This window comes from Anarhichas minor, unplaced genomic scaffold, assembly GCF_050575085.1.
Source record: "Anarhichas minor isolate MPS153535 unplaced genomic scaffold, ASM5057508v1 ptg000090l, whole genome shotgun sequence".
Lineage (NCBI taxonomy): Eukaryota > Metazoa > Chordata > Actinopteri > Perciformes > Anarhichadidae > Anarhichas > Anarhichas minor.
In genome coordinates, this window is record NW_027466536.1 from 3,073,204 (window position 1) to 3,095,851 (window position 22,648).

General features: G+C 43.8%; 1 protein-coding gene across 6 annotated transcripts in view; it reads right to left on the reverse strand.

The window, feature by feature from the left end:
- Positions 1 to 1,031: 1,031 nt before the first annotated feature.
- Positions 1,032 to 22,648, reverse strand: part of bicd1a (bicaudal D homolog 1a) — a 28,383-nt gene continuing 6,766 nt past the window's right edge. Inside the window, exons 2-9 of one of the 6 annotated variants that reach the window (XM_076082181.1) lie at positions 11,133 to 11,345; positions 8,032 to 8,184; positions 6,705 to 7,193; positions 4,624 to 5,016; positions 3,745 to 4,497; positions 3,456 to 3,607; positions 3,094 to 3,304; positions 1,032 to 1,079 (exon numbers count right to left, since the gene is read on the reverse strand). In XM_076082181.1, the coding sequence (XP_075938296.1) occupies positions 1,032 to 1,079; positions 3,094 to 3,304; positions 3,456 to 3,607; positions 3,745 to 4,497; positions 4,624 to 5,016; positions 6,705 to 7,193; positions 8,032 to 8,184; positions 11,133 to 11,345 (2,412 nt within the window). Of the gene's footprint in view, positions 1,080 to 2,721; positions 3,305 to 3,455; positions 3,608 to 3,744; positions 4,501 to 4,623; positions 5,017 to 6,704; positions 7,194 to 8,031; positions 8,185 to 11,132; positions 11,346 to 22,648 lie in introns of those variants that run through there. The other 5 variants (XM_076082180.1, XM_076082179.1, XM_076082182.1 and 2 more) reach the window with 5 other exon arrangements.

A 22,648-nucleotide genomic window follows, 5' to 3' on the forward strand; every position in this document is an offset into this window, starting at 1 on the left:
AAATAATCAATAGAGCGAATAAATTACAAATAAATACAAATACAAATAGGGGAAAATATTCCCGTGATGTGTCGCTTCAGTTCAGTCCTTTCCAGGACATGATGTCACATCCAGAGAAGAAGAGTGTCTTGCTCTTCTTCTGCGACCCATGTAACCAGGAGGCCTCCTGCTGATGGCGGGACCATGTCGTGCTAAGGAGGGGGGGTAACAGAGTCCAGTAAGCACCAGGTGGGACCGCTAGGTTGGGGGGAGTTTTAGTGAGGGAACCCCCATCCAGAGTGTCTCTGTCTCTGCATGACTCCTTCCAGACCGAGGCCAGAGTCTGGCCTGGAGCAGCGAGGTTAGGTGCCGGGGGGCTGCGGTTGCTGGGCCCGACAGTTACGAAGGTCGCAGGGGGAGAGAAGGCTACTGCTACTGGACAGGACTGTACCGTGTTCCTGGAGGTCTGCCAAAAATTTAGCACTGTAAGAATGCAGAGAGACAAGAGAGGAGAATTAATAAGATTGAGTGAAAAAGACTCCCGACCGACAGAGGAACAGTTGTTGGAAGAATGAGGTTACACAAAATCAACAAACAAAAATGCGACATGTGACGAGGGCAAAAAGGCTTTTTGACAAAAATAAAGACAGACAACTTGTTGCCCAGTCTGTAGGTTAACTCAAACACTGGTGCACATCCAAAGTTAACCTTGAACTTTGAAACAACATGCTTATTTGAATATCATTATTTTTATTTTTTAAATTGGGGAAGTATAATTGTCATTAAATATATCCAGTTCAAGCACGTATAGAATACTACCATGCAAAACGTAACATGCAAATAAGAAGCTAATGTAAAGTGTAAAAACTGAGAGCATTCAGGACCTCTTCTACAGATACAGGTGTGCAACCAACAGAAGATGTGTGCATTGAATAGAATGTGAACGGCGTGCTCATGATGGCGTGTAGTGGACGGATGGACAAATAGGTAGATGTCAATGAGCCTACTAGTAGCAGGTTGTACAGCTTGTTACCTGCGGGCTAGGGAGGCTCTTAGTTGTGGGGAGAGTGACGGTACTGAGGCAGCAGGCTGCTGACAATCTACAAGAAACTGATAAATTAGACAGATATACAGAGAGGTGACACTCCGGGTTAGACAATGGGACAGAGAAAACACAGAGGACAAGACAGGTGAAGATCTTGCCAGAGACTACTACTGGTTTGCTGCTATACGATAACACGTTTACATAATGTAGGAGATAATCATCCTCATTTCGTTTCTCTTGGATAAGAAATGTGATTCTCCTGCTGTGGAAATCAGTGTTTCACTATGTCAATGATAGACTGCCTGTCAACTACGGTATATGCCTGCATAGTGTGAAGGTAACTAAACCAGTCTCATCTGATCACATTGACAGGACCAGTCTCTCCACCACTAGACAATCAGCACTGGAGGTGGAAACAAAGAGACACAGACATGAACATATTTACACACACACACACACACACACACACACACACACACACACACACACTTAAAGAATCCAATATTATATTGATTTGTACAGCACAAAGAGAGAAGGACACACCCAGTGGATATACTGCTGAACAATCCAGTCCGGCTTAACACCTGCTGCTCAATTATATTCATGAACTCCACCAGTCATGCTCGTCTGTTCCACTTCAAAGTAGTTTGTTTATGTGGCGTCGTGTTCTCCTAAAATGTTGTTTATGCTGTTTCGCTTATGCTATATCCTGTATGATTATCTGAGGTAGGACAAATGAGAGAGAGAGAGAGAGAGAGAGAAAGAGAGAGAGAGAGAGAGAGAGAGAGAGAGAGAGAGAGAGAGAGAGACAGAGAGAGAGAGAGAGAGAGAAAGAGAGAGAGAGAGAGAGAGAGAGAGAGAGAGAGGTCGAACAGCATTTGACAGGAAAGAGAATGGAAATGTTTTAAAACACTGCTATCTGGTGGAGAAAACTGGGAATAGTGTGAGAGAGGTTTATGGAGAAATGGATCTAGTTTATCCCCCTCTGCTTTTCTTTTTGGATACTACCCATGGGCCAGGTGATTAGGTGAACTAAGGGACAGTCACATAGGAGGTTGAGGCACAGAGAGGAGGTCTGACTTGTTTCCATATTACTCTGGACAACATATCAATAACCAAGTAACACACTTTAAGCCTGTCAAATGCTTTTTGACCGAACGTTAGATGCGACAAAATAGGCATGCAAGAATGAACTGGAGGAAATATAATTTACAACATATAATAGTTTTATGGAATAGAGTAGTTAAATAACACTTAAATAAAAATAATCATTATAACGTGTATTAACGGAGTCTGCCACAGGGAGGCGCTGTATGCTGAAGCAGAGGCTGCAGACATTTTTTGCTTGGTTTTCACTTTGAAACACTTTCCAGTGCTCTAAGAGATGGATACTTAATGTCACATTTTATGGTAGCAGCTATTCAGGCGCAGAAAAAGACGCCTGATGTCACATTCATAAGGTGGTCATTAGAAAAGTATATGCAGTCCAACCTTAACAATAAGAACAAAGCTGCTGAGTGCTGTTTTGAGGATGGAGCAAGCTGTCAGGGCCTCCTTCTTCCTGAGTGTTGCTGCATGTTCAAACCACAGACATGGGAAACCAGTTTTCCTCCCCTCTGTGTCCCACATAATCCAATGGCTTCTGTGAACTGTGTACATAGTGGATATCGGTGCTGGGTGTGGGGGTGTTGATGCGGTCATCGCCTTCGTCGAAAGTGAGGAGACACTGAGCCAGGGCTACCGCCGCTGTGGGATGGGGACGGTCGACCTATGTCTTGTCTCGAATAAATGAGTCGTCTGAACTCTAAGGTTAGCCGCTCAGGGTCTGCCATGATGGGCTGGGGGCCGAGAGGCAAATGAGGGAAACTGACGTTCGGTGGAAGAGTTAAAGCTGAGGTCTGGATTGTTTCAGAAAGTGTGTCTGAAGTCCACGCGGACATGGACGGACAGATGGTTAGTTCTACAGAGGGAGGACTAGTGAGGGTCAGGGAGGGGTGGGTGGTGATAATGGAGGGGCTGTGGAGCCTGGTGGGACTGGAGGGAGCCGTGAAGGCGCCTCTGCCACTTACTTTGGGCGGGCTGCTTCTAATCCTGGGCACTTTAGCACCGCGGCCACGGTGAACCTGCTCGTCGTCAAACTCCAGATCCTCCAGCCGTTGGGTCAAGGCTAGTTTCTGCTGGATGGCCATACGGAGGAGGGAGTTCAACGTCTTTTTCTCGTCCTCTGCTGCCGCCAGCTGCCTCTGCATCTCATCCAGCTGAGTAACGTACTCATCACATCTACAGAGAGAGAGAGAGAGAGAGAGAGAGAGAGAGAGAGAGAAAGGTACAAAGGGAAGAAACACAGATTCAGCCTGTATCTATTTATATTTTAAGGAATGTTTACATTTTCACTTTTGCAGCTGAGAAGCATTAATACTTCCCCTCTCACCTTGTGGCAAACATGGCCCTGAGAGACGAGAAGGTGGCGGCATCTTCTTTCAGAGCCTTCAGCTCGTTCCTCAGCTTCATCATGGTCTCTGTCACCATCGTCTTTTCATTCTCGTACTTGCTCTTCAAATTTGCCAGTGCACCCTCTGCTGTCTGCAGTGAGGACAGTGTAACGTTATATTACAGTACGTTGGTCTCATTCAGATCTCTGACACAAAAAAAGACAATTGATAGGTTTCTTTCTGTTTGCATATGTGGTATAGTAAGTACTAAGTAGAATTCTCTTTCACCTGTTTATTGGCTTTCAGCACTAGCCTGAGCGTGGCTATCTGCTCTCTCTTGGTACTGAGCAGGGACTTCAGTTTGAGGATCTCCTCCAAGCACAACTCCTTGTCCTTGTCAAGCATAGGCGCCAGCTCCCGAGCTGCGGCCCTCTGCCTGGACAGCTGCAGCGAGCGGTCCACAGCCCTCTGGAGGTGTTTGATCTGGTCTCTGATGATGGCGTTCAGGTTGTAGATGTTCATGGGCTCCTTCCGCAGGTCCCCACCGGCCTCTGAGGGCCCTGGGGATGGGCAAGGAGAGACGGTGATGACTGGGGAGCCCGTGGGGTTGCGGGTGGGGCTGCTGTGACAGGAGTCCACTGTGTTGGTCGTTGTCTCGTTGTGATGGGCGACCCTGGACGGGGAGTCCATGGGACTGCGCGGGGGCTCGGAGGAGCAGGCTGCGGATGCCGCGGCGAGGCGTCGGGCCAGACGAGGCGAGAGCAAAGCCCGATGGTCGTCGGAGCCCTTCAGGCTGCCGTTGCGTGTGACCCGGCTCTGGCGGAAGTAGTCCAGCATGACGCGGTTGGGTGTCTCATTGTTGCACAGACAGACGTGGTGGTAGAGCTGTGCCAGTTCCTCGCTGAAGGTTACCAGCTCATCCTGTGCTGCATTCAGCATGCCCTGGCTCTCTGTGGCTGTGCACGCAGCCGCTCGCAGCTCTGTCTCCAGGCTCGCCACCCTCTCCCCGCTCTCACGATAACTACTCTCCAAATGGGTCACCTGCTTGGAAGAAACGAGTTGGATATTTGCAACATCACAGGGTGCAAAACAACTGAGTTGAGGTTAATATCGTCCAATAAAAACAATGCAGTAATAACAACATACATGTAAGTAATAACGACAAACCTGTTCACTTAGTGCCGGGAGCCTGTCGTCACCGTGGCTGTCCCCCTGCCCCTCCACGGCCTGGTTGTACTTCTCCTTCAGGGCCTTGAGCTCTGCTTTCAGGTCGATCACCTCTGTCACCGCCACCTTGTACTTGCACTCCAGGATCTCGAAGCCGTGGATATCGGGATCATGGTGACCATTGGCTGGTGGTGAGAAGGAGCCGCCGTCAGGTTTCTCACTCTCCTGTGGGTCATCGAGCTCTTTGCCTCCATTGAGACATTTCAAGCCGTTGACGTGCTCCGTGAGGCGATGGACCCGCTCATTCTGCTCGGTCAGGGCGCCCTGAGTGTGCTGCAGCTGGGTTTGCGACTCCTGCAGGTTCATGAGCAGCGTCGACTTCTCGCGCTCCACCTGCAGGACAGGAGACACATGAGAGGCAGTCAAGACAGTGAGGGAAGAATGCTGCATATATATGTTTGATGAGACACATGTTCATGAAACCTAAGTCCAAGGCCTTTATATATTCTTATATAATACCGCATTAATGTGTTAACAGATCAAAGTTATTTAACCTGCAGCATTATTTAGGGGCCACTGAAAAAACCTACAGAATAGCAGGACTCAGTTACGCAAATGTGCAATCAGTACGACCTGCATGACTCAGATAAAGATACTGTTCCATGCAGCCATCATTATTAGGCAGCAAGTGAACAAACACAAGCAAATCATGGACTAACAATGTATCGTATCAGTTGACCTGCATTTCCGACTGTACAAAGGTATGTAGTGCGGGTTGCTTGACTCAAAAACTGTTAGTGAAGACATCAGGAACTAAAATGAGTTAGCTGTTTAGTTGCTTCTTGTGGAGTGTGCTCCCCCAGCGCTGAAAGGGTAAAACTTTATTGATCCATCTCTTCGATCGGCGAAGTAAGTACAATAGAAGTGATTGTATGTTCTTTATATATTGAGAAAGAAAAATCAACTGGAAAATTAGAAGCCTGATGCTGCTGGCGTTTAACATCTTTACCAGAATAACCTACTTGAAAGAGAAAATTGATTAGTGAGTAATTGCGTTGACGGAGAAAGCCCCACTGCTAATATAGCAGCCATTAATCTAATTGTGTATTTCCCTGAGGAGCTCAGCGAGGGGCAAAAATGAACAGTAATGACTTGATTCGATTTTAGCATGAATCTGATCTACCTTTGATTTTTATGTATTCCTCTTGTGAGAGGTGCCTGTTCATGAGTGTGTGTTGCACTCGGGTGAGAAATACAGTATACTTTATTATATGAACCCTATATTTATACTCTGTTCATGGAAATAGCTTCTCACAATGCTAAGTTTGAGCTAATTGTGATATAAATGTATAAATGAACGGTGCCTGTGGACAAACAACTTTGTATGATATTTTCTCTCCTTCTTTGGGTGTCACTTCCCAGTTAGGCCTCTATGTCTGTCCCCTTGTCTCTAAAGTAAAAGCAGAATATAGTCAGTTTCTGTCTCTGTATCTGCTCCCTGTGCCTGTTGGATGCTAATCACCCTGACAGGGCTCCCTATGGCACACGCAACTGCGCTGCCTCTACTGCTCAACGTGTTTTGCTGTGCTGTGTTTCAGCTTCATCACTCCCACTACGACATTAGCGCATATGAGAGCATACATTATAAACACATGATATGCAGTTCATCTGGGCATGGACATAGGCTCTTGTCGCAATCACTAACTATGTGTGGTCTTTCACTTTCAAAACAACGAATGAATATGTGTTTCAGCTGATGCTAGACAAGTGATAAGACGACTCATTCTCTCCACTGAAAACTGTGGATCAATACAGCTAGTGTTGTAAAGTGCTGTGAGCTGCAGTGAATGGCCTTGGGGTTAGCGGTGGTTGCAGCTTTAAAGCGACTAAAATCTTCCAGACAGTAACTCGACACGCAACCAATATGACGTTCAAGTGGCGTCAGTGCTGACCTTGAAGATAACGTTCAATGATACGAAAGGGCTGAACAAAACACGCGTCAACACTGGTGGTTTTACTCGGGTTATTCTGGGTCATTTAATTTACTGTGTGATTTATTGCTATATTTTCTTTAGACCCACCTGCAGCAGCTGCTGTTTGAGCTTCTGCATCTCCGACAGGTTGAGCTCACTGAACAGGTCTGGCACGGGGTGCAGGCCTTCTCCTTTCCTGCCCGGTCGGTAGTCCCCGTTCATCTTAGCCGATCCGGTGCCTGCGTGAACGTGGCTGTTGCGGCGGTTGCTGTCCTCATTGTTGCCGTTCGCAGCAGGGATGGCGCTGCCGTTGGTGCCGTGGGTCTCCTCGGGGAACTTGAGGCCCTCAACGCCAGTGACAGTGAGCGCCAGATGGGCCCCTGCTCCATAGACACTGTCGCTCAGGCTGATGTGGTGGGCCAGTTCCTTCCTCAGATTGTTCTTCTGCTCGCGCTCACTCTTGAGGGCATCCAAGGCCTCCTCCAACTGACCCTCAGAAATGTCCTTCAGACGTAATGCGTCTCCCAGCTGACTGTTGAGCAGAACAGTCTCCTCCTCTAGTACCTTGATTTCATGTTTCAGTCCCTCGTACTCCACCTGAGGAACAGCAGGAACAGGATAGAAAGAACAGACAACATTTAATTGAAATACTTAATTACATTCTAAAGCATTCTGTCTGTAAGGATTTGATGGCCCAATCCTTGGTCACACCGGAGGGGACGCAAGGAAGGTGTGAGTAAAACAAATTAGCAGCAGACAAGTTAAGAAATGAAATTAATTAAGTGTTTTTTTCCCCTTTAAACTCTTTGTTTAAAAATTGAAAATATTTTTAGAGCCAGGCGACTTAAACCAAACACCAAACTTCTTTTGACTCAGTATTCTGTGACAACATAGTATTTTGGTTATGAATCGTGGTTTCATGCAATATTCAATCTAAAAACAAGCTTGATGATGTGGTAAAATAAAATAAATTGTACAAAGCAGGTAAAGGCTTTTGTTTTCACACCTGTCACTTATTTAGATGTCATCTTTACAGTAAGATCAACAATATCAAAGTCTTACATCACAACACATGATATATGACGTTAATCTACTCCAGCACAGGTATTAGAGAGAAAGTGAATAAAGCCCACACAGACACAGTATGACTGTGTAATTGGACAAGGGATACTGCAGCACCTTAAGGCAAATAAAGGATGATGAGCAACACACTGAGAGCGCTGTTTGACTCAGAGCATCCTGGAACTAAACCATAAAGGGGACCACATTCCAAGGTGGTTTTGGAAGTGATTTCGGAAACTGAGCGTGAGTCATTCATCTCCACTGAGAAGGGGCTTGGCGTCACATCATTGAAGGCGATGACACATCTGCATGAGGCAGATTTGCTGGTGTGTGGGGTGTTATTGAGAAGTTAGTCGAATGAGTTGATACTAACCTGGCTCTGCTTGAGCGTAGACACCAGTTTCTGCAGCGTGATGTTCTCCTCCTCCAGCTCTGTGTAATCCTGAAGCAGTCTGGTCTCTCTGAACTTGTACTCCTTGATCTCTTCCCTCATCCGGCTCCTCTGTAGCTCCAGCATCTCATTACTCTGAAACAAAGAAAAACGGGACATAAAAAAGAAAAGCAGGGGGAGAGAGATGGGTTCAATGAGGAGGAAACAAGACTGGAAGTCAGTTTATAACCTAAATCTATGCAATAACTGACACATAGTTTGTTCACAGAAAGTATTATAACTCATACATACTTATTGTCTACACTCTCAGACCCATACTGTACATACTTCTCTCTGATAGCACGAGGATAAAAAAGTTTATCAAACAATTTCATTATCTTAAATGCAATGAGTCAGCACGTTCAGACTCTCAGAAGTATCCTTATTGCTGAGCACGGATAGAAACATGAGCATCTGCTGGACCAGATAAAGTGTCGGTGAGAGGAATGCACCGGCCACAGAAGTCATAAATCCAAGTAGTAGTACTGGGAATATATTGAGACCTCAGCAAAACCATCTCTCCCACACAACTCCTACTTGTAAGTTTTATTCCAAGGAATAGGGAGACGGATGAATATCCTCTCCACTAGCTTCGAAAGAGCTGACCCTGTTAGGATACTTAGTTACTTGTTGATAGGGGTGGTGTAAGAGGGTTCATCTCTTTATTTTCTCAGACCAGTTCACTTTGAATGCATTACTTTATTTTTACAGTGGGAAGACAATTGATCTCCTGTATTTCCCAAAAATGAAGGATATTATTATTGTATTACATTGCTGCACCCTTATGACAAGCAGATTAGGAATGATGGCCTTATGTTTTAAACACAGACATGAGTAAATGTGTCCAGTACAACAGGACTGAAGCGATGTATTAAGTATGGAAAATAATGAACAATTTATAGTATGCATGCTCATGTGTGTCTCACTGCAGAGCTGCCTGCAGCTCCCCTGCAGCTCTCAGCGCATATGGCAGAAGTGCTGACCCAGAGATAGTGTCAGGAGTGGGAGGGTAAACACACAGGAGGAAGACATTCAGAGACCTGAGACACATGGCCTCTTCTGTGCTTTGAACCTCCAGAACTTCTTAATGCATGTGTGCTTTTAGATCTAGCAACTGGACTGAAACTAGAGACCATTATGATACACTGAATCTTTTGATTTGTACTGCAGCTGACAGCAGCTCCTATACTTTTAGAGCTAATGGAGCCTCAACTGCAAAGTGCATAGAAGTACAGTATGACTGCACAGAGAACACTTTTATAAGAACCCAGAAAAACAAAACAGAAACCAAATGACATTTTAAGAACAAACCTTATTAGCATAAATAACAAAACACATGTGGATGACGTATTATTGATTATAATGATCTTTCCTTGGGACTTCTTGTCCAGTTACATATTCATGACAGTGCAGGGAATTACACTGAGCCGGGTATGAAGTGGACTGGATTAGAGGCCAATTGTCAGTCATTGGGCCTCTATAGAAGCGTGGCTGATCAGATGCCGGGGGTCAGGGACAGTGCGGCACACAATACTGGCAATGAGCCCGCCACAGGGCAGAGCCGGGCAACTCACCCCTGATCGGGGGTTCACAGCACAGGCTGCGACTGTGACAGCTTTATTGGATTCATGATACAATGGCAAATATGGCAGAGGTCCAGCAATGTTGGAGTCATTCATCATTACCGCCATTGTTGCTGCGGTAATGGGGAATAAATGCAAAATGTTAACATGGAGAATAAGTATACAGTAATATGACTTTTTGAAAGTTTAGAGATTTTTTTATGAGAATAGGCAGAAGACAAGATCAACTGTAGGTGGTTACCGCATACACGTTTCTTAATCCTTTCATGTTCTGACTTAAAACTGCAGGCTAAACACAGCAAATGAAAACTTTCTCTGGCAGTAAGTAAAACCATTTTCCATTAATTATTTCTTGATGAATCTGTATATGTTGATAGTGTTTGTGAAAGATTGTTTGGAACCCTTTGATTAGACCCCCAGTGCGGCTGCAACACCTGCTTCTCGTGACGAAAAGGCAACTCCTCCTCATTAGGGCATCACGTATGCAAATGAGGATTTCAAAGAGAGCCAAAAGCCATTGATGAACACATCATCAAAGAGCCATGATCGTGAAGCAAACGGTTGACAGGTGTGTGTGTGTAAAGAAGAGCAAATAGTCGTGAATATCTCGACCACGCTCATCAGTTAGTCAGCTGCCCAATTGAAAATATTATGCTACATAATGCGGAATATCCATGACTACTTTACCTGTTGTGTATGACGTTACTCTGCTTATATTTAAACTAACATATGTGTCATGTTCAGAAATGACGTGCAGAGGGTAAGAACGCGACCTGACGACACTCCCTGATGAATATAGTGAATGAGAGTGTGTGTCCTGTGGGTGTAGTGCTGGTTGTTAGTTGAGAGCAGCGTGGCTCACTCTGGCCCGACACATGTGCCGAGCTCAGGGCATTTTACTTAGTCCCCAGCTTAGCACCGGATTTGCCCGCCACAATGGGGTCGTGGCCGCAGTGTCTGACCCCAGCTCGAACTCCTGTGCTGCCCGACACAGTGGCTGCAGACATGTATGAATGCATAAGCGCACGCTTCGCATGTACGCACATGCATATTGTTTTGTCTGTGTCAGGTTTGATCCCCTTTCTGCCATTGTGACCGTTTGGTCTTGTGTAAGTTAATTTACAGTAAATCATAAGAATGTGGAAAATATTAAAGAAACAGGAGACGGTTTGTTGTACTTTGCTGACAATCCTGATTTAACTTTTTCTTATTTCTGGGACACAAGATGCAGCCGGTGACAAATGATCTTTTACTCAAACACAACAACCACCAAACCTCTATGCAACTACAGCGCATATTGCACTTCTCACATTTACAGCTTTTTCCCAAATCTACTTTTAGCTGATATGATGCCGTTTTCTCGCATATAGAATATTCCTGACTTCTTGTGTTTTTCTTCGTCTACCATGAACTGATGAATGCTCTGCAGAAGCTGCACTCTGTGACTGTTGACCAGCTCACCTCTCGTAGGTCCTGCGTGAGTGCGTTGAGCCTCTCGTCCTCGGCCTGGGCGTTGGACGCCACAGAGCGGCTGCGTGTCACCTCCGTTTGCAGCACCAGAATACGCCCCATGTAGTAGGCCTCCTTGGAGGCCGACTCCTGCAGCAACGTCTCCTCATTGGTCTCCCCATCCTCCGCCACCTTACGCTGGTTGCTGTAAGCCTGGCCGAACGCCTGGAGAGGAAGAAAAGAAGGGGCAGAGTAAAAGCAATGCAATAATGATATATATAGTATATATATATATATATTTGTAAGGACCAACAAATATCTTTTGCGAAGTAAAAATTGAAGTGACACTGATCCAAATCCTATCATATAACATAAACATCCTAATCCATGTGAGGGATTTGCGTCCACTGGCATGTAGAGTAAAGCCAGCACATCTCTCACGTCTCCTGCTGTACTTTTGACCACCGGCAGCACTGGCAGAGTACGTGCGGAGGCTATCCCTCAAGGATACCTGCTCTCTGTCTATGTGGGATGATGTTTCGCTGTGATCAATAGACACACTGTTCCCATTTTCCTGACACAGGTTTTCACGGCACTGAGAGCTGACTTGTCATGATAAAGGAGCCAAGGCTTGATTGAGAAAATCAAAGCACGCATCAACAGCAGCACAGGCCTCTCATTCTAGGGCCGACCGTACCACACTAGTGGTGTAACAAATGCGCAAAAACAGCTGCATGGACCAACAAGTGAAATTTAGAGATATACTGCCTTTGGTGGTTCAATAAATACTATGAACCATCCTTCAGTTTCTCAGCAGATCAGCACGAAAAAGTGGTTCTGTTGCACACAGCAGAGAGATAATGGATCAATGCTGCTGTCTCAGAGAACTATTTTTATGGTTTACAATTGCCACATGAAACTGTAAACAATTCAGCATGTATAGTTATTATTTGTGGACAGTTAACCGCCCTAATTGTCAATGCAGCCTAAATCACAAGGGAGCCGTATATTTTGGACTAGAGTATTAATAATTCACAAAGAGCCTTCCCAAACCCAACTCAACATAATAACAACTGTTTCTCTGTTTCTCTCCGGGATGAATCATTTATAAGGTATACAAGCATCCGTTATTTGGAGAAGACATGAGCTCCAGTGTGCAGCTGTCTTTGCTTCCCGCTGCGCTATAGTCATTTTTCATTTTTCTATTAACGTTCATGATTCATGAGTGAACTTGACTGCTTTATTAAGTAAGCAGCGTGGAGTTGTAGGCTGGGGTCATTTATTACAGCCAGAAATCTACTTGGAGTAAATAGAGCACGGGCTTAGAGAGGAGCTGAATGTTCAGCCATTATGATGATAAGTTATGAGTCCATGTTGCTGCTAAATACATTGGCGTGTAGTTCTGTGTGAATGGATGAGATGAGCTGATTTACCAGCAGAGAGATTTTAATGTCCCCTAATTAGCTTAATTGACCACCTGCCCCTGTCACATCTGGCCTGCTGTTTGAATACTATTCACCAGCAGAGCAACACTAAATGCTGGTTACACAATAGATCTATCAACACTGTCCCGTCGTAATGATTACAGACATGGTCAAACAGCTCAAATAATTGAAAATGACACACACACACTTTTTCCATTCTCTCAATATAAACTCATCATTGAATGATTTTACATTTGATTACATTTACTTGCTGTAAATCTGGTAATTAATGCACTTTATTCAGAAAGGCACTGATATTTATTCTAATTCAAAAGACCCTTTTATTTTCAACAGTAATAATCAGTCCACTAACGGCTGAAATACACAACATATTTCGCCCTCGACCACAAAAACTATCCTCAAGGACTTGCTTTATAATGACTAGAAAGCCCTCATGCAAAAATACTGTATTTTAATCGTCTCCATTCCCTCTCTCACGGCATCTCTTTTATTTCTCGCTCTCTTTCACACTCTCTTGTTCACTTGCCCTCTCGAGCTCTCGGGGGAGGCACAGTGTGATTGTAGTGAGCGATTACGAGGGAGGGCCTCAAGAACAAAAAAGCTGATTAATTCCGAGCACAGTGTGACTGAATGAGCTCACATTCTCGCATCAGTTGGGAGGCTGTCAACGTCCGAGCAGCAACAGCTGAGCCCTGCAGGGGGACAAGCAAAAAAAATCTGTACCCACAGGGTCCAGCGGTTGGATTTCTAGTATCATGAAATTGAAAACGAAAGCAAAGATGCACACTTACTGTAGTGACTGGGGGCCAATTCAAAACAGAAAAGGCTGGCTATTGTTTAAACTCTTTTGGTTTAGTTTGAGGAATACAAACATATCTTTAGCAAAATATGCCAAACTTCTTATTGCAGAAGTGTATTCTTAGTCAATATATTGTTGAGAGAAAGATTGACACTAAGCCTGCAGCTAGTTAGCTTAGCATAACAACTGATAGCAGGGAGAAACAGATAGCCTTGCTCTGTCCAAAGATAACAAAATACACCAAATCTCACAAATGAATAAGTTATATCTCATCTCTTTAGTTACAAATTCGCAGGATTATTTCTTGACAGGGAGGAATGACCTCCTGAAGTCTTCCTGAAGGGAACTTGCCAGGCAACTAGCGGGTACTTCAAAAAGTTGCTGCTCTCGACCAACAAATAGTCTGGCACAGAACCCCCCGTAAAACCACAACTGGTTGTTTTTTTGTACTGATGAAACAAATTTGATACAAAGTGAAGCAAAATTAATTTCCTTTGGACAGAGCCAGGTTAGCTTCCTGTTTATGATAAGCTAATCTATCATAAACAGGATATTTCACAAAACGTCTAACAAAATAAAATGCATGACTTAGTTCAGGATATACACATTTCATTCAGTATTTCGGCCTGATAAACATGCCAGCTGACGAAAAGGCCGAACAGCAGACACACCGACACAAGAACCGTCACAGTTGCAGGTCGTGATTCAGCAGCAACTCATCCACGGAGAATGGCTGGGTCCTCGATGCATAAGGAGAAGCAGATGGCTTCATAACAACCCGCCTCCATGGGCTGAGCCGCGCTCCTCGAAACTCCGCTCACTCCATCTGCCCACTGCTCCTCTTAAAGGAAGTGAGCGACACTGATGGCTGAGGCTCAACATTCACACATAAAGGAGCACACAGTATGCTCCGGCCCTCCTGATGCTGGTGCGCCATAGTTTCAGGGTAGGCTAAAAATAACACTGTGACAGCTCTGCATTTTTCAGGCTAATTGCATGAATGTCACTATACAATACATCCATCATTATAATGATGGATCTGCATTGGACCTGTATCTGTGACCTAATTGACAAAATAACACAGTTCCTCAAGCCAGATAACATGTAAACAACAGTGCGGAAGATTATATTTTAATACCATTTCCTTGGGACGATTTTAAGATGGAGTCCCTGATTGGCAGCCTGCTCCTTTTTGTGTACTGAAAACCCCATAATGCATTCAACCTTGAGGCTCCTCGGCCTTCTGTGCCTCAGTGGATAAAGTCCGAACAATAGAGTCCCCCTCCATAGATATTCATCCCTGGGGCCAGGGAAAGAGGAGTAGACAGAGGGAACAAACCGCTGCACTAGTGTGAGTGGAGGAGCGTGTGCAACCCTGAAATCCTTCCCTGTATGTTGCAGCTCCTAATTAGGAGTCAAGGGAGGACACGTCAGTGTGCGTATATACACCAGAAGTCTATTTTTATACCCAATAGGGAGAAGAAGAGTGAACTATTTCTACATTAGCAATTAATCTCCAAACTATCAGGATTAAGTGGACGTACCAGGTCTTCCTCGTTGAAAATCACTGTTAAAACAAGTTTATTCATAGGGCTGTTAACATAGCAAGGGGTCTAGACTTGATTACATTTTCAAGGTCAGAGATCAAATATGAACACAGGCTATAATAACTTCTATTTATGTTCCCTTGTGTAATTTAGTTCTAATTTATGTGGATTTTAAGTAAAATTGAGGATTTAAATTGTACAATGATAGATGTGGTTTGAAACCGACTAGTTATATTTGTTGTGTACATTGATATTTTATGAAAGTACAAGATAGGAAATGTGACACTTTTATTGCTCAATTTGAGACAGAACAGCCTTTAATCTGGATCACAAGCTTGATTCAAATATCAACCAAAAGCTGTCTTGCCGAGCTCTAATCTGTCTGCTACAACATCATTTTGATAAGTTATGGGGAAGCAGAAATCAGGGTATTAGTCAACTCATGGGAGGGAAAATTATAATGAAAAACTCCAACATACACTATCAGACACACACACACACACACACACACACAGACACACACACACACACACACACACACACACACACACACACACACACACACACACACTGTTGTTTGCTGTCCAGATGGTCGGCCCAGCCAACCACATCAGGGATTTCAGTACCATGGAGAGAGACATGCAGCGTCACGAAGAGAACTCTGTGTGTGTGAGGCAGGGTGAGGGCAGACAGATTGTTTCTTGCCGCAGCATGTCATTCACATACTTGATGATCAGTTGTAAAGCATGCAACGCCACCGTCACAATTGTTTGAGATCAAGCCAAATAATCCATTAAAATAAAAAAAATAAAAATGGACCAGCAGGGACAAAACTACCAGAATGAAGCTCATAAATAATCGCAGAAGAACAGCATGAAGAGCATTACAAATGGAGGAGAAGCAACATGCGATCTGTCAACTTCCAGTCACAACAAGACAACACATACAAATGCACATCAGCCTGAGGAGAGTGGAGAAAACAGGAACACACAAGATTACGTTTGACTGCAGCGCACAAGTCTGGGGAAGTAAACAAAATGGCAGAACAGGAGGAAAAAGTAACTAACCCTAACCCTAACTCCTGATGCAGGTTTTTAATTAAAATGACTCGAGTCCAAGCTGAGATAACCCTGATGACATCACAATGACATCACCTGACAAGCTCCCTGACAGCACCACAGAAAATATTATTGAAGGAAGTTTTGTACACACAATTCCTTTTCCATTTAGTAAATGAAGTATCCTAAATAAATGTGCACTTGTGTGATGTACATAAAACCCATATCCATGATGAGCCACTGCTGAAGCAGGTTTATGGGATATATCGAGGACAAGGACACAGAAACGTCCCTTTGTGCTTCTCAGCCACCGGGGGAAAGTGCCAAGTCAAGAGATCTGTCATCTAATAAAACACACAAGCACATTTTCACAAGTGAGGGGAAGCTGGGTAATCACAGCCCAGCAGCAATGGAGGTCAGCCACGCTAACAAAATTAACAAACAAAACTGATGATTAGAAGTAATTACATTGTTGAAAATACATTTGAAACAAAACACATGTTTAAAATGTGAGCTGTGTATGCATACATAATGTCGTGTAGTGTCCTTTGTGAAGCTGAAATTGCATAATGATCATTAGATAATCCAATTAGTAAAGACACAGTTTAAAATTAGCTTTGCTTTGTGTGTGTGTGTGTGTGTGTGTGCTTTAAGCCCGCTACTGAATCAGCAGGGATGCTTATCGTTTATCATAGTAATGCTGAGTGCCCAGGCATGCTCTACTGCGCCCTTTGAATCCATAGTTTCATTTCCCCAGTGAGAAAGCTCTTCTATTCATAAATTACAGTCGACATAAACATTGAGCTGGAGTGATATGAACATTTTATAGATAGTACAATTGTCCTGCTTTCTCTTCCTCCTTACAAATGAGGAACAGAAAGCAATTTAGCCCAGAAAAGCCTATTATTCCTCTGATATAATATGCTATTATGCTGACACTCAAGGAAAGTATAATCTAATATGCAGCGTCCACAATAACGTCACATCTGTTGCTTTCTCACCATCACAATGTGTACAGTGCATGCTGTGGGAAGCTGAAAGCTCTGCCGGGGGGACAGGCTGTGTTTAGTTAAAAGACGTGGCTTGTTAAAGTGATTCCATTTGGCTAAAGTCTGCTCTTGATAAGAAAGATGCCTGGGTTATTTCCCAGAATGCCTATCACTTATGTGTGCTCAGTCTGTGCCTGGCTGAATGGACGTTGAATCGCTAGACAGAGAGGCAGCTGGGCGGAAGATTTATCGGATCCCAAATGTCTCTTTATTTCCTATATCCTTTCTCAAATCGATCCTCCTCTCCTCTCCTCCTGACTCCATCCATATCACGATCATAACTTCAGCACACTAAGCCTCGAAGACAAGCCATTATATCTTGTAGGATGTTCATTTTGTCAGGATATAAAATATCTTTTGAAGATATGAGTCACAATATAAAGAGGCAGACAGGATTTTTTTTTTGCTTTGCTTTTATGTAGGAAGCTGTGATCAGTGTGAGCAGACAGGGAAAACAGCAACACTACCAAACTGCTCAAACTGTTCCAGCTGTAACTGTGTCATGTGTAGCTGTCTCTCTGCTTGGTAATGTGCCCTGCAGGAGACCAGGAGCAAGTCAACCACAAAAACACATGGCCGACCCTTCAGGCCATTTCAGCACACAAATACATGTTAAGAGTTAAACATGGCTACAGGCAGACTGGTACATGCACAGGACTTCATCCACAACTCCTGTCATTCGTTTGTAGCGAGAACAAGAGCCATTGGGCTGGAGTGGAACATTTAAAGAAGCACTGAGTGAGAAGGAGGAGACGAGGCTTTAATGCAGAGTGGCCTCGACACAGACGGACAGAAGGAAGGAAAGAAAGAAGGAAGAGAGACTTGATAAATCAATGAAGCAATTTAAAATGAAAAATTACTGAGAAAACAACAAATCATCATCAATCATCAATCTTTCTTCAAACACAATGTTTGCCTAATATGCTCTTACTTTACATTATAAGGAATGATGACTACATTCATTATCGAGTAATCTACCAACTGCCAAAAATGTTTTCAAAAATTGTGAGAAAATCATACTCAAAAATATTCAGTTTACTATCACAGAAGACATGAGCAACATTGACATTTAAAGGGCTGTTTTTTTAAGTTAATTATTTAATTTAATAAAAAAAATAAAATAATTGTTGCCAATTAATTTTGGTAGACTATTTCCTCTATCAAATAATTGTTTTAGTTAGGAATATTAGCATATATAATATTTATGAGAACATCTGCGATTAATATATTTGTGTATCAGCCTCCACTTTACACTCTCAGTCCCAAATTCTTTCACATTTAACGTCACTGTGTCCTCACCGTTACGACCAGCCAAATAACAATCTGCTGCCCAGATTGGCTATATTTTGTGTCTGAAGGTGCATGTGATTGTGTGTGCAGATGTGTAACTATGCGGGTATAAGTAAATGTGCCAATGCATTAAGGTAAAGCTGTGTCCCGGACATATATCCTCTCCCTCAGGGTACAACCTGATGAACAGTGAGTCATGGACAGCAAAATAACAGAACAAACAAGGCTAATTGGAAGATTTCAGCGATCATGATCCCACAGGTCGAACAGTACATGACTTATTTTTACTATTTCACTAACTTCTTCTATTTTCTTGAATCCCTAATTATTTTTTTGTGCTCCTCATCTCTCAAAGGACAAATGTTTTCAGTCAAATACTTTTATCCATCCTTGTGCAGAATCCTTTAAGTGGTTTCTGCCTCCATCATAATCCTCCTAAATGACAACAGACCATTTCCATTATGGGCCTCAACAAAGTACTGAGTCTCCACAGTCAGTCAAGTGTTCAGGGATTTGCCTGGGGTAAAGAAGAATTAGGGCGTTAATGTAGGGAGCATGGAGATCGACCCACTCTGTTTCCTCTATGCTGCACACTTCTCTCCCTCCTTCTTACAGTCCTTCATCCCTTTGTCTGACTAAATGGTAGAAGTACTCCATGGGACGAGGAAGATTAAAGAGGGAAAGCGAGCTGGGACGAGTGTGCTGAGAGTAATGAGCATGGCATTGAGAAATAAAAAAGATGGAGGTGTTTGAAAGCTCACAGGCTGATTGGTATTCTGCATCAGCGCCAGCAGACGCAGCCAGAGAGGCAGCCAGAGCCCCACAAGAGAGAGAGAGAGAGGGACAGAACGACAGGAGACAGATTCAACTGATAATATTGTCTCCTCTCTCTGTAGTGGGTCTCTGCTGATAAAGAAGACTCAGCCAAGCAAGACAAACACCGACTACAATGGAAAGGCTATTCTGCACAGTGACCCTCTTGGTATTGACACATGGGGCCTCTGGGTGACTCAGTGCTTTGGTGCAGCCACAGGAGAGCCTCCATGCCAAACCCGCATACCTGTGGGAATCCTTGCACAGGCTACTAATAAAAGTGATGTCAGCGGCAACATTTCATCGGGCTCATGGAAGTCTTTGCGATGCTCTTTCCTCTCTGTTTTTGTCCCTCATCTATGTCCAACCATGTTTGTTCCTTCTCAGTCTGCTTCTTCTTTAGCGAGAAATCTCTTTCTTTTTAAAATATCTGGATTTTAGCAGTGTTTTGAGAAAGGGCTAATTACACTAATCTGCCAGATGGTTTGTTAGAACCATCTGAGAGTCCTTCATTTAAAACTGTTTGGAAAAGGGCAGACACTTAAAAAAAACACTACAGTGGTGCACTGTGCTTAATGGTAATGTAAGTATACACTCACATGCTCACAATGACAATACTAACATGCTGATGATTAAAAGGTGTTTACTGTACTGTTTACCATGTTCACCATCTTGGTTTGGCGTGCCCGCATGCTAACACTTGCTAGTTAGCATTAAAATAAAGTACAGCTGAAGGGAATGTCATTAGTTTTACAAGTATTGGGAAGATAAAGAGATAACATTTTTGACCTGGTGCCAGAAGTAAGTAAAGTAAAGGCTAAAGAGATCACTACAATTCTAACAATTTATCCTGAGGAGAACATGCACATTTTGTGACAATCCATCATGGTGGAGCTCGAGTCAGGGAATCATAAAAGGCTTCACCCTCTGGGAATCATGACGTTGGTGCTACTTTGGTGCTACTTCATCTAGTAGATAAAGATATATTTTACTCAATAAATGAGCAACTAACATGCCGGTGCAATTATTACAAAAGGGTGCTAGAGGAAAAGGCAAAGTCATTAGGATTCATCCTCTGAGGACCCTGAATGTACAGTATGTACATAAGTTCATGGCAATCCATACAATAGATCTAGATCTGGACCAAACTGATGGAGCCAACAACCAACTAACAAACCAACATTGCCTTCCCTAGAACCATGTCAAAATACAAAACGTTTCCTTTTCCAACTCTCTTATATTGTTGTAAATTGAATATATGTGGGTCACCCATGCACTCTGAGGACATTGTAATGTAGATTTTCTTACCTTTTATAGGCTAAATAATGAATTCACAAACTAACAATAAATAATTGACAGTTATCTGATAGTAAAAATAATTGCTCTGATGATCATGCAACAAAAATGGAGGCAGGCAGCTTGGTCACTTTAATTATCAGGCCTATTCCTTTGTTCAGCATGTCCAGAACCTTTTAAAAGCAGGCCCACAACAACAAATATTCTTCCGGCCACTCAGCTCTTTCAGTTTCATGACCTCACATGACATCAGGTCTCTTGTGATGGAGGATAGGGTTAATTAAATGGGTTAACTAGGGGATGATTTAATACCTGTCTAATCCTATACATCCCCTAACAGCGTAGAGGTGACAAAGACCGATCATCTGACCCTGATTCTGTGTCGCACACCCATTATAAGTGCATGTTTGGGTGTGTACGTGCTCATGCATGCCAGTGAGTGCACTGTAATTGTGATGGGGGGGGGGGGGGGGGGGGACAGGCAGGAACTTCAGAGGATCATGCTCGTCTTTGCTCTACATCGTTGCTGGATGATATAATGGCCTCTGGTCATAGATGGGAGGCTTCTCTTTCCCCGGAATGCAGAGATGATAAGCATGAAAAAAGACTGGAGCTGAAAGTAAATTGCATTGTGTAGATACAAAAAAAGGCTGAATGACTGAAGCCAGTGATGCTTTGAAATACCGATTTATGAAAAACAAATCACGTGGACAATAACAACAAATATAGGCAGCAGAAGGCACAACTATAGTTATAAATTCACACAGCGAAGACCTCTGGGTTGCAAAAACAAAAGTTTTCCTCGAGAGGACAAGCTGCCTTTTTCTGCTATCCTTTCAGAGTTCGCAGCGCACACAGCTAAAGTAGACGACTAATCAATACAGCAGCCTGCAGGCAGGGGAGTCCTGTTCCCTCTTACCCACTACTGTATTTCACTGCAGCAAAAAGGAGCTTTCTGAAAAACATAATCTATGTTGGGCTGGGCTCTGCAGAGAGAACAGCTTCACTAAATCCTGGTCTTTTTTCATGTGAGGATGATGAGATTTTGAGAAACAGGGACAAAAGAAAAGAACAAGGGTCAGAATTGAATTACTGGATATTCTTTTTGAGCTCTGATGTGTAAATCATCCTAAATGCAGCGATCGGACCCACCTTTCTCTCTCCCTCCCCGGTTCTCCATCAAGTCACCCATAACAACCTGAAACAACAAAGAGACCACACTGACGGCCTGGAGTCACTCACCACGAGTCACTCACCACCACCACCACCACTCTATCCTGCCGCCCCGCCCTCTCTGGTCTCAATCACAACATCCGCAGCCAACCCCCCTCCTGCTACACATACAGACACAGAAGAGAAAAAACAAAAGCAGGAGCCATCCACACATGCAGGACAAGTGGCCCTGATGTGTGACTCAACTACAAAGACAAATGACCTTCCCTTCAGGTCCTGACAAAACACACATATCAACCACCCCCATAAAAAAAGGCCAAACACAAGGGCAGACAGGTCCTTATCTATACGCTCAACTGCAACCCTGAGCCTGTTGCTGAGGTCACAGGTCAACACCACCAAACCTGCAGCTCATTTAATCAACCCTCCAAACAACAATGTAATTTAAACAGAAGGAACAGTACAATAATGTGTTAATGGCTGTGCTTAATGACTTTAAAAGACAACGTTCTTGAGTGCGCTGAATACAGTGTTGTTAAACCTGATTTGGCTTTATTTCCATGTCTGGCTGCCACCCAGCAGACACCCCACTGTCACCTCTAATAAAAGCTCTGTAAGTGACTGATTCAAAAGCTGTTCTGGATGATCCACTTTGAGGAACACAGAATCTGTCAGATACGTTTTCCCAACATGCACTGATTTCCACAATGCACACTACAGTACGCACAATAGTGCGCAGCTTAGCTCACAGAGATAGAAATCAATGCATAATTCCCACTTCACTCCAGGGAGGGATCATAGGGGAGGATGGGGAGGGAGGGAGCGCCACAGGAGTTGAGGAGGGGGATGGTGGGCTCATGGTGTCGAGCACAAAACTGAAAGAAAGGAGCAACAGCATCTCATGGGATATTGATTCTGCCCCCCCGTACACGTTTACTGCCGTCCCTCGAACCCCAGCTAATGTAAAAGAGGAGCAAGCAGGGGGAGAAGGAGAAGCTGAGGGGAGAGAAAACTGTAAAGTATCCTTTCTCCTCACTCAGGACAGATTGATTTACAAC